Below are 18,230 nucleotides of genomic sequence, written 5' to 3' on the forward strand. Positions count from 1 at the left end.
TGGTAGCCTCCGGGCTTTGGCTTGTTGGCCGCTGAAAGAGAACAACGCTGCCGGCTGCTGCTGATTTCATGCCATTCCTTGACCCGGCGCTGTAACTTGGCCTCTGAGCCTTGGCCACAGAAGGCAGAGGCGGTGTCTTCTGGCGGTAGCTGGGAGGCCGTGCGCGCGGGGCCGGGTGGTGGGCTGGGAAGCCCGGGGCTGGGCAGCCACGGGGCGGGGCGTCGTGGAGCCAGGCCACGCCCCTGAAGGCCTGCGCAGGCGCGCTGCGGGCCGTTAGCTGTCAGAGCCGAGCGGCGGGCTGGCGGCGGGCTCCGACGTCTGCGCCAGGACCCGGCGGGCTGAGCTCGGCGCACCAGCCGCAGCCAGGGCAGCGCGGCCCCGACTCCCGGCCAGGTCGTAGAGGCAAGCAGGGACCAGCTGGCCGCTGGCCGCTCGGGCAAGATGGGGAACCGGGAGATGGAGGAGCTGATTCCGCTGGTGAACCGTCTGCAGGACGCCTTTTCGGCGCTGGGACAGAGCTGCCTGCTGGAGCTGCCGCAGATCGCTGTGGTGGGCGGCCAGAGCGCCGGCAAGAGCTCCGTGCTCGAGAACTTCGTGGGCAGGTGAGCGCGCGGGGCGCGGAGTAGGGATGCGGCGGGGGGCGACCCCGCTCCGGGCAGTTGGAACGTGGACTAGGCGCTGTGGTGGAATAAGGGGCAGAGTGACGGTGTCCGTGGGGCGGGCGGGGTCCTCCAGCTCTGGGAGTCCTCCGTCCCCTGCCACCCCCCCTTCCCCTGCTGGTGGCCCTCCTGCCTGCCTTTCATCCTGCTATACAAAGCCATTTCCTCCAGGTCCCCCAGTCTGGGAGTCGGGGGAGGGGTCCGCCCCGGGATGGACCCCCACCCCCTCGGTGCGCGCCAGCCCCGGGCAGCCTCCCTGCGTAGCGTGCCAACGCTTCCCAGTCCCCGCTCCTGTTTTCCCGGCTCAACACTCCCCTCCTTTTCCTGTCACCCTCCGCGAGGCTTGCTGTGAGGCTGTGGGGCTTTATCCCCCGAGCCCCCTCCCCTAGGTGGAGATGCTTTCCTTCTCGCCTGGGCTCTTGTTCCTCTCAGCTGTCTACTGTTTAAACGGTCTTCGCCTGCCCCTCGCTGGGGAGGCGGGGTGCGAGGAGAAAGACGTTGTTTGTTGTGGTGAAGCTTTTTCCACAGACGCTTTCCCACCATTCTCCTCCCGGAGAGTCGAAGAATAAAAGGTGGTGTGTTTGCGTGTGCACCTACTCACAGCTCCAGGCAACTGTGAGAGAGCCCGAGGCACAGGCTTGGCAGGGGGTGGACGTGGACTTGTGTTGTCCAGGTGCCATGTCATTCCTGCATCATCTCGGAACTGACCAGCATCTTTCTCGCACTCTCTCCGCGCCCCCTCCCCCAGCGTCATTTTCCGTTCTCTAAGCTCTTATTTGTCTTGCTAGCCTTCGAGATAACATTCTGAATCTAAATTGTAGCTGTGGTTTTCCTCATGACTCTTAATACAGAAACAGCTAAGGAATTAAATTTTGAATTGGGAATCAGCATTTCTTCCACTGAGCAATTCATGAGGGATTAAGTTACCTTAATGGCCTTGCCTGAAGAGTGCAGACATTTGCTCAGAAAAGCCCATTTGAAAGCGTTATGAAAGGTGAAATCTGTTTCCTGGTAGTAGAAAATCAGGTAGAAATGTACAGTAGCCAAGAAAAATTCCTGGCGAGATTGTACTTTATTCTTTTTATTTGGCTCATTTGTGACTTGGAATGCAGAAGGTTCCTGTTCCTGTTTCTTTTTTCTTTTTTTTTGTTAGTGCTTGGTGATGTGTAAAATTTAGAGCTGGATATTCCCACATTTCCTTTGGAGATGTTAGTGTTCATAAAGTACATATTCTTTTCTCTCAAATGGTGTTCCATCTCTCAGATGATACTCTCTCTTTTTCCTGTATGAACTAGAAAGATAAACAACCTAATAAAGTAAAATTGCTGACAGTTGGCTTGTATCCTTGAGTAATTTACTTAATCACTAAACCTCATTTTTATCATTTTTTTGATTAATTGCAAAGTGAAGGTAAAGCATTTTGCCTACGTCATCTTAGGCTTGTGGTGAAGTGATGGATAAATGTGTTATTTCAAACATACAACAGTTACTTTCTTTGTTGCCAATGAAATTTACTAGATTTAAAGGGGCATCCAAAGAGTGAGTTTTGATAATATATTTCTGGTTTTCCAAATGCCAGGGCATTTTGTCATGACACCTTAAAAGTTATTGAACTGTTTTTGTTTTTTTAAACAAAATACTTAAAGATTAAAATTGTAGGTATTTCAAATGAAATTACCATATTTTTATACATCTTCCATATATTTACTTGGATGAGCCTATAGTATATGTAAATGCATTGTTTGTGGTCAGAGCTTTTAATGCCAATTGTATGCACATATCATAATTCTATTTTCTAGGTTTTGAAATTCTAACATTTTCCCTAATATTATAATAAAATTGTACGCATTTCCCCTTACTAGCTATGTTCTTTTGAAATGATAATTTGAAAAAAGAAATATAGAAGAGTAAAATATTTAAGCTTGGATATTTTTCAAGATGGAATAACAAATAGGGACATTACAAGTATGAAAATCAGACACGAGAATACATTAGTAATTTGTTGTACATTAAAAAGTTTTACCACTAATTAACTGCTAGAATGTCAAATCAAAGGATGAACATAGAGGAAAAAGGTCATTTAAGCCATATGTAAAGTCTGTATTATATGTAGAGATGACACCTGCCTAGCAGAGCTTATATATTAAGGAGAAAATTTAATTAGAAAGGTCATTTGACTTTTATAAAAAATTCGGTCATTGAATTATTGAGGAATCTAATTTCTAATTATAAACCAACCTTAGGGAAAATGGAGTTTTCTATTTTGATAATGTATTCAGCCAAAGTGAAAAAATTGTATCCTTTTCCACTATAACATCTTAGTGTTTTCTTATTATCTAGGAATTTTGCAAAAAAGATAAGGCTCTTTCCTAAGGATGCACTTTCCTTTTATACATGGAACTGTTTTCATTTTAAGACTCTGATCTAATGTGCAGTTATTGAATGCAGCCATAAAAACCAAGGGTCATCACTTGTGTAAATTCATTGTGTTTGCTTTTGATTTAAGCTTCTTCTCTTCAAAATAATGATGCATTTTCTCAGCAATCCTCATTTGGTGGGCTAACCATATTTTCTCTCAGATAGTTTGTTTATATTGAGGTCTTTTTTTGATACCAATGAATGAATTTGTATGTGAATATGTTTACTTCATTTAATGGTAGCTATAAAAACTGAATTTTTGGGTGACAGGTTTGAGATTGTTATGAATAAAATGAGTCATGAATGAACCACTTGTTTGTGATTTTCCTGCTGAAGTGATGAACTTGCATATTAATGTGATATAGCATGAGTAACCAGATTGTTCTTTTGGTTGTGCAGGATGAGATATATGCTGGCAATGAGAGGCAGCTTAAGATCTAATGAATAGACGCTAAGACCTATAATCTGAACATAGGGGTTTACTAGCTGGCTTGGGTCTGCCCATTGGTCTGGTTTGTACACAGAAGAATTGAATTTATTTAAGTATTTTCGTTATACACATACATATATTTATAGTGCAGTGGTGATGATAATAATGGTTAACATTTGTGTTAGGTACTATTCTGGGTGCTTTTATATGGATAATCTCATTTAATCCTCATAAAACCCCGAAGAGGTAGGTACTCTTATGATTTCCATTTTATAGAAGAGAAAATTAAGATTTAGAGAGTTTGAGTAACTCACTCAAGGAAAATGTAATTTAATATAAAAGCAGTGGAGCTGAGATTCAACTAGAGGTGTTGATCACCATAACCCATGCTCTAGAACCTCTCTGCCATATTGCATCCTCCATATTAAGGTTTATGATTTCCTCTGATAAATATTTTTAACTTCTTTCTTGCTTTCTATATAAATGCTACCTATATTAATAAGAAGCTGGGTAGGCACAGTGCTCATGTCTGTAACCCCAGTATTTTGGGAGGCCAAGGCAGGAGGATTGCTTGAGTCCAGGAGTTTGAGACCAGTCTGGGCAACATAGCGTGATCTTGTCTCTACGAAAAAACAGTAACAACAAAAGTTAGCCAGGTGTGGTGGAGCATGCCTGTAGTACCAACTACTTGGGAGGCTGAGGTAGGCGGATCACTTGAGTCCAGGAGTTCAAGGCTGCAGAGAGCTGTGATTGTACCACTGCACTCCAGCATCGCTGACAGAGCAAGACTCTGTCTCAAATAATAATAATAAAATTAAATAAACAAGCTACTGTGTTAATGATTTTATTAATATTTATATATGTTTACCTCACCTCATTTCACAGAAGAATTGAGGTGATCCCTTAGGCAGAAGCAACATTTATTAAAAGTTAAGTATTTTTCTTTGCTATATTAGACATTCTTGAAGAGAGTTTTAAAATGTAATTGGATTGTCTATTTAAGTTTATTTAGTTTTTAGAGTGCATATAAGTCGTTTATAGAGGTGTTAAGTGAAAACTGTACTAGTTGCTAATACACAGATGTTTTAAAATGACACGCTTGTTAGAAACATTAGTTTTTCAATGCTTATATAGGCAGAAGAGCCCACATTATTTTATTCTAGGCTGAGTAGTAAATAGACTTTCAATTCTGTACAAATAGAAAAAGTTTTGTGATAAATGGGGACCAAATAAAAGATTTTCAAAAAGTGATTATGCTGAATTTTTCAAGAAATTGCTTCTAAGTATTATAGTTATTAGATAAATGGTGCTAACAATTAAAATGTCATCATTATTGAGAATCATACTTTATAGTTCCCAAGGGTCTATAAATAAAGTGTCAAAAACATGAACTTTTCTTCATCCAACAATGAATTGGTAGAACTTAAAATCTCAAAAATATTTTTGCTGAATTAACATTATATAATATACTTTTAGGTTATCACAAATTCACAGTTGCTGGTATTTAATTACCACCATCAAATGAATTCTTTTTTATTAATAATGTTGAGAAGCAATACAACTAAGAGAACTGAACTGGATAGGATGTTTCTGTTTTGGAACTTACTTATGATTAACAGTTATCCAAAAATGCACTTGATATAACTTCTTTAAGAATGAGGTTGTTGGGCAGTTACCCAGAACTTTGGAGGAATGGAAACTTAATATTCAGCTGGGTTAAAGAGTATGCTATTGGGTTCTCTATCAATGGAACATACATTTAGTGTGTTAGGTATTCTTCTTAGGTAGTACCTTTTGCTACGGCTAATAAGTGAAGTTAAATTATAAAGTTTTATTTATTATTGTGATTTATTTTAGAGGGACTTCAAGAATCTAGAAAGAGATTATTTTTTTTCCTCTGCTATGAGAACCAAGTCAAGAGAATCCCAAGCTAATAATTTTATAGAATGATCCAATTTAATTTTCTGTATGGCCAAAGTTTTGCAATTTATCTAAGTCCAAGTTTGCATCGCAATTTCTCACATTCTCTGCATTGATTTAAAAATTCTCATGGATTGTGTTATACTAAACACATTTTATAAAGTAGAGGGAAGAAGGGGGCCAACATTTGCTTAGCCACTATGGGGTGGCAGACATGGATTCTGCTATACACCTTTCATACCTTCTATTCCTTACCCTTTTCCATATCCCTATGTCAATGGAGGAGTAAATGCAGGGTTGGAGAGACAAGTCATTCATCCAGGATCATATGGCTAGTAAGTAGCCAAGCTGGAATTTAGTATGACTCCTACTGAAACTCTTGAGAAATATGGCCACATAAAACCAATGAATATGTATTTATTGAGTTCTAATTATACTGGGTAAGAAGATACAAGAAAATATGAATACATAGAAGCTGATCTAGGTATAAAAAGAACTGACAGGATAAAATATGAGACAACTTTCAAATGAATAAGTAAAATGAAGGTAGTCATATTTAACGCAAACTAATCAGGAAAAAAATTATAGTATGTCAATTTATTTTTACAAAAATTCCTAAAAAACTACAGTTCTGAAATTGAACTGAATATAAGTGGAAAGTAGCAGTATGAGTTTCCAGTGTCATCTGGCAGCCAGTATCATTTTAGCTCAAGCCTGCATGTACTGAAGTATCTATGTCAAAGCAGGGAGGTGGTGATCTGTGTCTCAGTATCTGAGTTGACAACAAGGCATTGAATTTAGACTGTGACTTTATCACAAAGAGATACTGTATATTGGAGAGGGCCCTAGAGAAAAGCAGCAGGAAAAAGAAAAGAGGTTGGAGAGATTAAAAATATAACTGGATGCAGTGAAGGTTAATTGAGAGTGGGATGGATCAGATCAACTATTTTATAAGGACCTCAAAGGCACTAGTACTTAAGGGAGGTGAATTCTATTTTCCTTTTAAAGAATAGGTCATTTAGTTAAAGTAGTAGAGTAAGTTGAAGATACAAATGTCAGGGAAAATGTCCTAAAGGCAAACCTGAAAATGGAATGAATTGTTTAGAATGGAGGAGGGTAAAGGAGTTGACACTAAATGATTTGTATTTCGTGAATTAAAAATTATTTCTAACAAATTAGAGAGTTCATTAATACCATATTAATTACTTTGTGTGTGTGTGTGTGTGGTCATGAAGTATCTTAGCTTTTCTTCCTTTATTAGTAGCAAGGACTGGCATTTGACATTACTATAAGAAGCTTTCCTCTGGCTTTTTTTTTTCTATATCTTCCTGGAGCCACAGTAGGATACAGAGAAACCAAGAGATTTGCCCAAGGTCAGAAGAAGTCAGAGCTGAGTTTGGAACTTGGTGTTCAGAACTCCGAGGCCTGCGCCAGTTCATCATCTTCTCTTCCTCCTCTTATTGTTTTAGAGTGCCTCCCTCCAACCCTCATCCTGCCTCCTCCTTTTCCCATCCCTTTGTATTGGGCCAGCCTTTTCTCTTCCATTACTCTTCCTGATAGTTGACCAGCAGTGACACTGCATTTTATTACTTTTTTTCCCGTACAGAATAGTGGAGACAGGGAGCAGAATTTTTCTCAGACTTAGGCAAGTTAATTTGATTGAAATAGTATACTCATGAGTGAAGTGTGACTTTTAGGGAACAGATGGACCCAGGAAAAGACTAAATAAGACATTGGATGTTTTTACACATTATTAATATTTATCTACCAGGTGGGCAGTAGCTAGAAAGAGATCCCTAAGATGGTCATCAGTAGGCTTTGCTTAAACCAACACAAGCTTCTGAAAAGTTGTATGTAAATAAATAACATAAATGGAAAGGTTAAACAAGTAGGTGAACTTTTAGGTAAAATAAAGATGTATTTGTGTAGCAAATCTGCATCCTTCAGTTTGCCTGTCTTCTATTCTTTTTGTGTGTGTATTTGCATTCTTAGAGTGCATTGAGTGACATTGAGGTCCACTAATGTTATAGAAATTATTTTAACAATTTTTCAACAAGCATTAATATTGCGTTGTCTTTAGTGTTTATTGATAATAAAAACAGAGCACTTATTGAGGAAAATGATGATACATTAAATTCCTGAATTATATGAATGATACAAGATTGCTTTAGATCTTGTTTTTCTCTAATATCCCTGCTGCAAGTCCTCTGTTTCCAAGGATTTGAAATGTGCCTCAGTGCTCCTTTGTGACAGTGTGTCATTTTTGTTTCCCGTGTGTCATTTTTGTTTCCCACTACTTCAAGGTCATGATATACCCATGAATAGCATATACATGCATGATAGCAGTAGCTAGGGCTTCTGAAGGACCAAATTTTTTATCCTTTCAGTGGCTTGGAATTGAAAGACTAATCTATTTAATAAGTAATTTGATGGGTGACTAAATTTGTTTATGGTGCTTGTTTTTTTAGATCCCCCAAAAGTGAATACTTGAAGAGGAGTCATTACAGTGTGGTGATGGAGTGCAGGCTTTGCTAGCTGCTCTTGAGTCCTTTTCCTCTCACTGGTAGCATAACTCCTCATTATGGAATCTAGCCTCATTTGGCCTTAGTTTCCTTATCTGCAAAATAGGGATTGCAGACTTCATCTTTAATCTGTCTGTGAGTTCTGAGTAAGATGGTATCAAGTGCTTGGCCCATAGTATCTATTCAGTAATTGATTCAATACGTGATTGCTCTTAATTTAAATCTTTTATTTAGAGTAGACACTTTCTGAGTATTTTAAAAACAAAAGTAAGTTGAGGCAGATGGTAACGTGTATTTACAAATTCTTTTTTTTTTAATTATACTTTAGGTTCTGGGATACATGTGTAGATCAAGCAGGATTGTTGTATGGGTACACACATGACAAGGTGGTTTGCTGCCTCATCCCCCCATCACCTATATCTGGTATTTCTCCCCACATTATCCCTCCCCACCCCCCACTGTCCCTCCCCTAGCCCCACACAACTGACCGCAGTATGTGATGTTCCCCTCCCTGTGTCCACATGTTCTTATTGTTCAACACCCCACTATGAGTGAGAACATGCGGTGTTTGGTTTTCTGTTCTTGTGTCAGTTTGCTGAGAATGATGGTTTCCAGATTCATCCATGTCTCTATTGTTTTTTATGGCTGTGTAGTATTCTATGGTGTATATGTGCCACATTTTCTTTATCCAGTGTATCGTTGATGGACATTTGGGTTGGTTCCAGGTCTTTGCTATTGTAAACAGTGCTGCTATGAACATACGTGTGCATGTGTCTTTATAGTTGAATGTTTTATAATTCTTTGGGTATACACCCAGTAATGGGATTGCTGGGTCAAATGGTATTTCTAGTTCTAGGTCCTTGAGGAATTGCCACACTGTCTTCCACAATGGTTGCACTAATCTGCACTCTCACCAACAGTGTAAAAGTGTTTCTATTTCTCTACATCCTCTCCAGCATCTGTTGTCTCCAGATTTTTTAATGATCACCATTCTAACTGGCATGAGATGGTATCTCAATGTGGTTTTGATTTGCATTTCTCTAATGACCAGTGATGATGAGCATTTTTTCATATGTTTGTTGGCCTCATAAATGTCTTCTTTTGAAAGTGTCTATTTATATCTTTCACCCACTTTTGAATGGGTTTTTTTTTTTTTTTCTTGTAAATCTGTTTTAGTTCTTTTTAGATTCTAGATATTAGCCCTTGTCAGATAAGTATATTGCAAAAATTTTTTCCCATTCTGTTGGTTGCCAGTTCACTCTAATGATTGTTTCCTTTGCTGTACAGAAGCTCTGGAGTTTAATTAGGTCCCATTTGTCTATTTTGGCTTTTGTTGCCATTGCTTTTGGTGTTTTAGCCATGAAGTGCTTGCCTATGTCTATGTCCTGAATGGTTTTGCCTAGGTTTTCTTCTAGGGTTTTAATGGTGTTAGGTCTTATGTGTAGATCTTTAATCCATCTGGAGTTAATTTTAGTGTAAGGTGTCAGGAAGGAATCCAGTTTCTGCTTTCTGAACGTTGTGAGCCAGTTTTCCCAACACCATTTATTAAACAGGGAATCCTTTCCCCATTGCTTGTTTTTGTCTTGTTTATCAAAGATCAGATGATTATAGATGTTTGGTGTTGCTTCTGAGGCCTCTGTTCTGTTCCATTGGTCTATGTCTCTGTTTTGGTACCAGTACCATGCTGTTTGATTACTGTGGCCTTGTAGTATAGTTTGAAGTCGGGCAGCATGATGTCTCCAGCTTTGTTCTTTTTGCTTAGGATTGTTTGGGCTATGTGGGCTCTCTATTGGTTCCATATAAAGTTTGAAGTGGTTTTTTCCAGTTCTGTGAAGAAGGTCATTGGTAGTTTGATGGGGATAGCATTGAATCTATAAATTACTTTGGGTAGTATGGCCATTTCATGATGATTCTTCCCAACCATGAGTATGGAAAGTTTTTCTATCTGTTTGTATCCTCTTTTACTTCCTTGAGCAGTGGTTTGTAGTTCTCCTTGAAGAGGTCCTTTACATCCTTTGTTAGTTGTATTCCTAGGTATTTTATTTTCTTTGTAGCAATTGTGAATGGGAGTTCACTTTTGATTTGGCTCTCTGTTTGTCTGTTATTGGTGTATAGAAATGCTTGTGGTTTCTGCACATTGATTTTGTATCCTGAGGCTTTGCTGAAGTTGCTTATCAGTTTCAGGAGATTTTGGGCTGAGACAATGGGGTCTTCTAAATATACAATCATGTTATCTGCAAATAGAGACAATTTGGCTTCCTCTTTTCCTAATTGAATACCCTTTATTTCTTTTTCTTGCCTGATTGGTCTGGCTAGAACTTCCAATACTATATTGAATAGGAGTGGTGAGAGAGGGCATCGTTGTCTAGTGCCAGATTTCAAAGGGAATGCTTCCAGTTTTTGCCCATTCAGTATGATATTGGCTGTGGGTGTGTCGTAAATAGCTTTTATTATTTTGTGATATGTTCCATCGATACCTAGTTTATTGAGGGTTTTTAGCATAAAGGGCTGTTGAATTTTGTTGAAGGCCTTTTCTGCATCTATTGAGATAATCATGTGGTTTTTGTCTTTGGTTCTGTTTATGTGATGGATTACGTTGTGCAAGTGTGCAGGAATTTATCCATTTCTTCCAGATTTACTGGTTTATGTGCATAGAGTTGTTTGTAGTAATCTCTGATGGTAGTTTGTATTTCTGTGGAATTGGTGGTGATGTCCCCTTTATTGTTTTTTATTGCATATATTTGATTCTTCCCTCTTTTCTTTTTTATTAGTCTGGCTAGCAGTCTATCTATTTTGTTGATCTTTTCAAAATACCAGATTTGTTGATTATTTGAAGGGTTTTTTGTGTCTCTATCTCCTTCAGTTCTGCTCTGATCTTAGTTATTTCTTGTCTTCTGCTAGATTTTGAGTTTTTTTGATCTTGCTTCTCTAACTCTTTCAATTTTGATGATAGGGTGTTGATTTTAGACCTTTCCTTGCTCCTCATGTGGGCATTTATTGCTATGAATTTCCCTCTAGACACTGCTTTAAATGTGTCCCAGAGATTCTGGTACATCGTTTCTTTGTTCTTGTTGGTTTCGAACAACATCTTTATTTCTGCCTTCATTTCATTGTTTATCCAGTTGACATTCAGGAGCCAGTTGTTCAGTTTCCATGAAGTTGTGTGGTTTTCAGTTAGTTTCTTAATCCTGAGTTCTAATTTGATTGCACAGTGGTCTGAGATGATTTCCATTCTTTTGCATTTGCTGAGGAGTGATTTACTCCCAATTATGTGGTCAATTTTAGAGTAAGTGCGATGTGGTGCTGAGAAGAATGCATATTCTGTGTATTTGGGGTGGAGATTTCTGTAGATGTCTGTTAGGTCCACTTGGTCCAGATCTGTGTTCAAGTCCTGGATATCCTTGTTGACTTTCTGTCTCGTTGATCTGTCCAATATTGTCAGTGGAGTATTAAAGTCTCCCACTATTATTGTGTGGGAGTCTAAGTGTCTTTGTAGGTCGTTAAGGACTTGCTTTATGTATCTGGGTGCCCCTGTATTAGGTGCATATATATTTAGAATAGTTAGCTCTTCTTGTTGAATTGATCCTTTTACCATTATGTAATGCCCTTCTTTGTCTCTTTTGATTTTTGTTGGTTTAAAGTCCGTTTTGTCAGAGACTAGGATTGCCACCCCTGCTTTTTTTTACTTGCCATTTGCTTGGTAAATCTTCTTCCATCCCTTTATTTTGAGTCTGTGTGTGTCTTTGCATGTGAGATGGATCTCCTGAATACAGCACACCGTTGGTTCTTGGCTTTTTATCCAGTTTGTCAGTCTGTGTCTTTTGATTGGGGCATTTAGCCCATTTACATTTAAGGTTGATATTGTTATGTGTGAATTTGATCCTGCCATTTTATTACTGGTTGGTTGTTTTGCCCTTTGGTTGGTGTAATTTCTTCATTGCGTTGTTGGTCTTTACCATTTGGTTCTTTTTTGCAGTGGCTGGTACTAGTTTTTCCTTTTTGTGTTTAGTGCTTCCTTCAGGAGCTCTTGTAGGGCAGGTCTGGTAGTGACAAAATCTCTCAGGAATTGCTTGTCTCTAAAGGATTTTATTTCTCCATCACTTATGAAGCTTAGTTTGGCTGAATATGAAATTCTGGGTTGAAAGTGCTTTTCTTTAAGGGTGTTGAATATTGGCCCCCACTCTCTTCTGGCTTATAGGGTTTCTGCCAAGAGATCCGCTGTGAGTCTGATGTGCTTCCCTTTGTGGGTGACCCAGCCTTTCTCTCTGGTGCCCTTAGTATTTTTTCCTTCGTTTCAACCCTGGTGAATCTGACAATTATGTGACTTGGGGTTGCTCTTCTAGAAGAGTATTGTTGTGGTGTTCTCTGTATTTCCTGCATTTGAATGTTGGCCTACCTTGCTGTGTTGGGGATGTTCTCCTGGATAATATCCTGAAGAGTGTTTTCCAGCTTGGATTCATTCTCCCCTTCATCTTCCGGTACACCGATCAAGTGTAGATTAGGTCTTTTCACATAATCCCATATTTCTTGAAGGCTTTGTTCATTTCTTTTCACTCTTTGTTCTCTTTTCTTGCCTTCTCGTTTTATTTCATTGAGTTGATCTTCAATCTCTGATATCCTTTCTTCTGTTTGAGCTATTTGGCTATTGAAACTTGTGTATGCTTCGTGAAGTTCTTGTGCCGTGTTTTTCAGCTCCATCAAGTCATTTATCTTCTTCTCTAAGCTGGTTATTCTAGTTAGCATTCATTCTAACCGTTTTTCAAGGTTTTTAGTTTCTTTGCATTGGGATAGAACATGTTCCTTTAACTCAGAGAAGTTTGTTATTACCCAGCTTCTGAAGCCTGCTTCTGTCAGTTTATCAAATTCGTTCTCCATCCAGCTTTGTTCCCTTGCTGGTGAGGAGTTGTGATCTCATAGTGAGGGAGAAGCGTTCTGGCTTTTGATGGTTTCATTCTTCTTGCGCTGGTTTCTTCCCATCTGCTTGGATTTATGTGGTTTTGAGCTCAGGTAGCTGCTTGGGGAGGCGGCTTTTCCTTTGCCTGCAGTGGCTCTGCTGGGCTGCCATGGATTCAGTGGAGTTGCTGCATCTTTTATTTACTCAGGAAGATTAGGCCGGCTTCTGCAATGGCGGCTTCCCTTCCCTCCGCCAAGCTCAATCACTCCTGGCCGCTCTCTAACTGATGTTCTAGGTGTGAAACACTCTGGAGTGAGAGTTCTTTAGCTTACTGGGCTTTGTGCAGGGGGGACCCATCCTGCTGTATGGGCTGTTTCCCTGTTTTCAGTTCCCCTTCTTTCTGGGGGCGGATGGCTCCATCCAGCCTGCTTTTTGGCTTTCGAGTTAGCCAGTACTTCCACCTAGATCTATGCTGACAGCCCAGGTGCCTCCGAAGTTGCTGTTCTGCCCTGTTCAGGCAGCTTGCTGAGGCTTTTCAGCCCGGCAAAGATCTCCCGTTCTGTGTGTGTAGAGGGCTTGGGTGGAGTGCTGTATTCGAACTGACGTCCCAGAGGGGGAGATCCCCTGGTCCTCCGGTTGGTTGCACGCACCTCCTGGGCAGCGCCCGCCTTGCCTCAACTTGCCCTGTTTGGTTTATACCCACTGTCCAACCAGACCCACAAAATGAACCTGGTACCTCATTTGGAATTGTGGAGACCACTTGGCTTCTGTGTCTCTCTCGCTTTATTTACAGATTCTTTTTGTGAATGTTGGAAAATTACAGTGGCAGCAAAATACTTACTTGTAGATCTGGCTAACAATATATTTGAGCCTTCTTTAAAGAGAGCATTACCCACATTGATTAAATGCATTATCACAGTGTTTTGTGTTTTTTTTTTTAAACCAATATATACGAAGTGAACCCAGTTTGTGTACTCTTCCCTTCCAAGAGTTCCAAAGCAGTTTTTTAATTTATAATTTCATTAATCTTTCAACTTTCTTTGAGAAGATAGCAAACGCATGTTTTGTTTACTTTAATTTCAAAATAAAAAAAAGATTAAGCTGGAAAAAAGTGACATACTAGGGGTCACATTGTGAACACTAGAGATTAATGAACAAAATAGGATTAATAACAGAGGTAATAGAATTAAAACAATTTTTTCTGACATTATTTTCAGCTTTCTCCTAGAGAATAGATTTTAAGGAAGATATTCAATTCTGTGATACAAAGTAAACCATTCCTAGCATATCCTTTTTTTTTTTTTTTTTTGGAAATGTTAGATGAAATTGCAGGCAAAGATGGAATAAAAGGGGGAAAACAATTGAGGAAGTCTAGTTGGCGAAGCAGGACTACTTAGCAAGAGTATGGTCTGAGCCCAAGGAAGACATCTATAGCCAAGGGTTCAGGAGGTAAGGTGTAATTAGGCCTTAAAAGAAGTACCAACATTTTTGTAGTAGATGTTGAAATAATACCCAATCACTCTTTTTTTCCCAGTGGAAAGATTAATATTCTGATTTAATTGACATTCCCATAACTTGTTAACCATCAGTTTTAGCTCTGAGCTAGATAGCTAGTTCTATTTGGAATTATATTATTTTTAAGTTACTAGATATACCTCAGAAGCTTTGTAAAAGAATAGCTTTAGGTTTCTTATCTAGTGGAGGTTTGAAACCCTGTATATGTGTGTCTGTTTATGTTTTCTGGTTAATAAAACTGAAACCCATTCTCTTCTTATTTTGAAAAAAGGGGCAAAGGCTTGCAATTATTTTTATAGATCCTAGCATTTGTGGTTCTCTGAGTCCTACTACCAGGACAGCAACCATTGCCTGGTGAGGTTTCTGCATTATCATCTAAATACCAGCAGAACGATCTGTATATTGAAGTCCTTGTAAATTCAACTTAAGAAATTTTAGCCTGTTTATTTAATTCTAAAAACATATGTAAAATGTATGTGTGGGGCACTTGATTTAAATTATGTACTTTAAATGTTATATATTCTCTTAGGGCTTTTTTTCTCCAGAGTCGATTAAGAAAGGAAGTAGCAGAAGGATCATGAGTCCCTTGCTTGCAGAGCAAGTAGGGAGACGAGGAAGAAGCTATGCTTTTGTGAGTGTCTAGTAGATTGTAGAGACATATGAAGAAAAAAGACACGTAAGGTTCTACTGCTGTGGGAATTAGGAATATTTGTCAGTGAGTTAGTTTGGGGTGGATTTGGTTCTCCCCCACCCGCCTCCTGTGGCAGGTGGTCCCTGCATATTTGTTGAAGTTGTGCCTCAGGTAAGGAAGGCAGCATGCCAAGAACAGTGAAAGCTGGGTTTAGTCTGGTCTCTGCTGTCACCCGCTGGTCTTCCTCAGCTCTCTCTGATTTAGAGGCTCCTCCTTGGTGGCCCTTGTTAATACTTCACTGCTCAGGAATACTGAACAGTTGGTTGCCTCATCTGTCTTCCCAACTATTTGCAGCTTCTGTGAAGCCAGGAGCTGTGTCTCCTTTATTATTTTCCATAGTGCAGTGCTGACATACAGCAAGAGCTAACTGAATGAATCAGCTACGTGACTCTGTACCATTTATCTAAGCTGACACATACTTTTGTCATCAATAAATTGGTTGAGGGTGGTAGAGTGGGCTTGGATTAGAATAGTGTTTTTGTTTTGTTTTGTTTTGTTTTTTGACAGAGTCTTGCTCTGTCGCCCAGGCTGAAGTGCCGTGAGTGGCGTGACTTGACTCACTGCAACCTCTGCCTCCTAGGTTCAAGTGATTCTTGTACTTCAGCCTCCCAAGTAGCTGGGACTACATATGTCCACCACCATGCCTGGTTATTTTTCATATTTTTAGTAGAGGCAGGGTTTCGCTGTGTTGGCCAGGCTGGTCTCGAACTCCTGATCTCAGGTGATTTGCTTGCCACCACCTCCCAAAATGCTGGGATTATAGGCATGAGCCACCACACCTGGCCTGAACAGTGCTTTTTAAACTGTAGATTGTGACCTAATAGTGGGCCATGATATCAATTTAGTAGGTTGTGTGTGACAGTGCTAAAATATCAGACTACATCCAAGGTAGTTATGATAAGTGCTGTTTTGTGAAAGTTTTGTATTAGTTGCATATTTGTATATGCATTCTAGGCTGCAATATAAAATGTATTTCTTACTATGGGTTATTCTCAAAATTGTTGAATGCCTCTGGTCTATATTAAATCGAATATTACTTCTAGTTGTTTATTTGATTATTCTCTATTTAAATGGCAGGACATTTTTTTTTATTAGAGAAGACACAATTGACACTGTGCCATTACTATTCTACTAGGATGAATTAAAATGGAAATAACTTTATTATTTTTAAAAAGCTGTCTTTTAATTGAAAAAGTGATATGTATGTGTAATAAAAATTCAGACATTCCAAAATACATTATATTTATACCGTATATAAATGCCTTTCGCCTATTGAGGTTTCTTAGTAAGATGTTTCATTTACCTGCCTATCTGCCAGAATGCTTCTAAATTTATATTTTCTTTATATGAAATTTATTTGAGTTTTAAGGACAGAGAGAATTAATAAACTTGTTTGTAGGTAGATGATACAACCAATTAAGAAAGGATGTGTTTGAAAATTCTATTAGCAGATGGATTTGTCCATTCACTGAGTCATTTACAATCATATGTTGAGAGTCCACTATATGTCAGGAATTGTGTGAAGCTCTAGTATGCAGCAGCTCCTTCAAAGAGCACGGTGACCCGGTACAGGGTTCTTGTGGGTACAAGGTTGGTACACACTGTGCTGTCAGGATTCCCAGGCTAACAATTCTTAAGAGAGCCATTTGTCAGAGAATAGTTGGTGGGTTTATGATGCTGTCTCTAAATATTTGAGAAGCTGTTACTTGGAGAGGGATTAGACTGACTCAATATCTCCCCAGAAGACATAATTAGAACAAATGGGTGAAAATTACAGGCAGACAGACTTAAACTTAACTTAGAGGAGACTGTTCAATAGAACAGTTTAAAAAATGGAATGGATTGCCTGTGAAGCAGTAAGTATTCCATCCCTGTAAAGAAGAGACTGGTGATTGATGACTTGCTGGCTGTTTGGCATGGGTTGTCGGGAGGGAGGTTGAGCAAAAGGACTTTGAAGGTTTCTTTTGTTGTTGTTGTTGTTTGTTTGTTTGTTTATTTTAAACAGTCTATGATTTGGCTTGATGGAAGTCAGAGAGAAACCTGGCTTTAAAAAAATTTGTGTTTTCTATAGCCTATCTGTAGATAGATAAGAAATGACAGACTTATAAAAGAGTTAAGACTTCCCTGGATCTAGCCTTTAAAAAAATCATCATACCTGTCAGTGTATGGATGTAAAGAAGCTGGACTCTCTCCTGGAATGACTAATTCCATAAAGCAGTTGTGTTTAAGGGTGTTTTAGAGGTAAATTGTATGCATTTTTTTTTTTTTTTTTTGAGACAGTGTCTAGCTCTGTTACTCAGGCTAGAGGGCAAAGGCATAAAAACTGCTCACTGCAGCCTCAATCTCTCTGACTGAAGAGATCCTCCCACCTCAGCCTTCCAAGTAGCTGGGACCACAAGTGCACACCACACGCCCAGCTAATTAAAAAAATTTTTTTTGTAGACACATGGTCTCCCTATGTTGTTCAGGCTGGTCTTGAACTCCTGGACTCAAATAATTCTCCTGCCTTGGCTTCCCAAAGTGCTGGGATTACAGGCATGAGCCACTGTGCCTGGTTTGTATTTATTTATTATTGTTATTCTTAAATCTCAATTTTAAAATCTGCTTTTCTAATTGACCCAACTTCTTTTAGTGGTGTACCAGTCTAGAAACTTCAAAAATAAACATCAGTTTTCTTTTTTATTTTAAAAATCTTCCTATATCTAATACATATTGTAATTTCTTTATTCAAAACATCTTTTTGGTCCACCTTTTCCTCTTTATTCTCATTCTGACCATCAGAGTCTCAGCTGTCCTCCTCTTGCACATAGGATAACTCTGATAGCATCCTGCCCTCTCACTCTCCGTTTCTTATTCATCTATTCCATGTAAATATTGCTGCTCTCAGGTTGATCTTCCAAAAGACAAGTTTAATATCTCTGTCCTCAATAACCTGTAGTCCCCTCCCTCCCCTTTAAAAATCTCTATTTGGTTGTCAGAACTTTTCTGCTCTTCAGCTTTTGTTTTCCATTCCTCCCAGAGGTTTTCATCTCATTTTTTTTCTGTGTATGCCATGGCCATTTCTGATTACTTAAGAATATGCGTAGCTTGAGTAAAGCATGATATTTTATGACTAAAAGGGGTTCAAACAATCAACCTGTACTTGAGTTTCTACTTTGTGAAAGACACTGTTTTGGACTGG

At 39.2% G+C, this 18,230-nt stretch overlaps 1 protein-coding gene across 3 annotated transcripts in view; it reads left to right on the forward strand.

Moving 5' to 3' along the window:
* The first annotated feature begins 282 nt into the window (after window positions 1-282).
* The window catches only part of DNM3 (dynamin 3), a 556,271-nt gene continuing 538,323 nt past the window's right edge, over window positions 283-18,230 (forward strand). For 2 of the 3 annotated variants that reach the window (XM_064370678.1, XM_012444437.2), the window contains exon 1: window positions 283-602. In XM_064370678.1, the coding sequence (XP_064226748.1) occupies window positions 442-602 (161 nt within the window). In that variant the 5' untranslated portion in view covers window positions 283-441. The remainder of the gene's footprint in view (window positions 603-18,230) is intronic. The other variant, XM_021668047.2, reaches the window with a different exon arrangement.

Source organism: Aotus nancymaae, unplaced genomic scaffold (genome assembly GCF_030222135.1).
Source record: "Aotus nancymaae isolate 86718 unplaced genomic scaffold, 86718_ANA_hifiasm-v0.15.2.pri h1tg000108l, whole genome shotgun sequence".
NCBI classification, from domain to species: Eukaryota; Metazoa; Chordata; class Mammalia; order Primates; family Aotidae; genus Aotus; species Aotus nancymaae.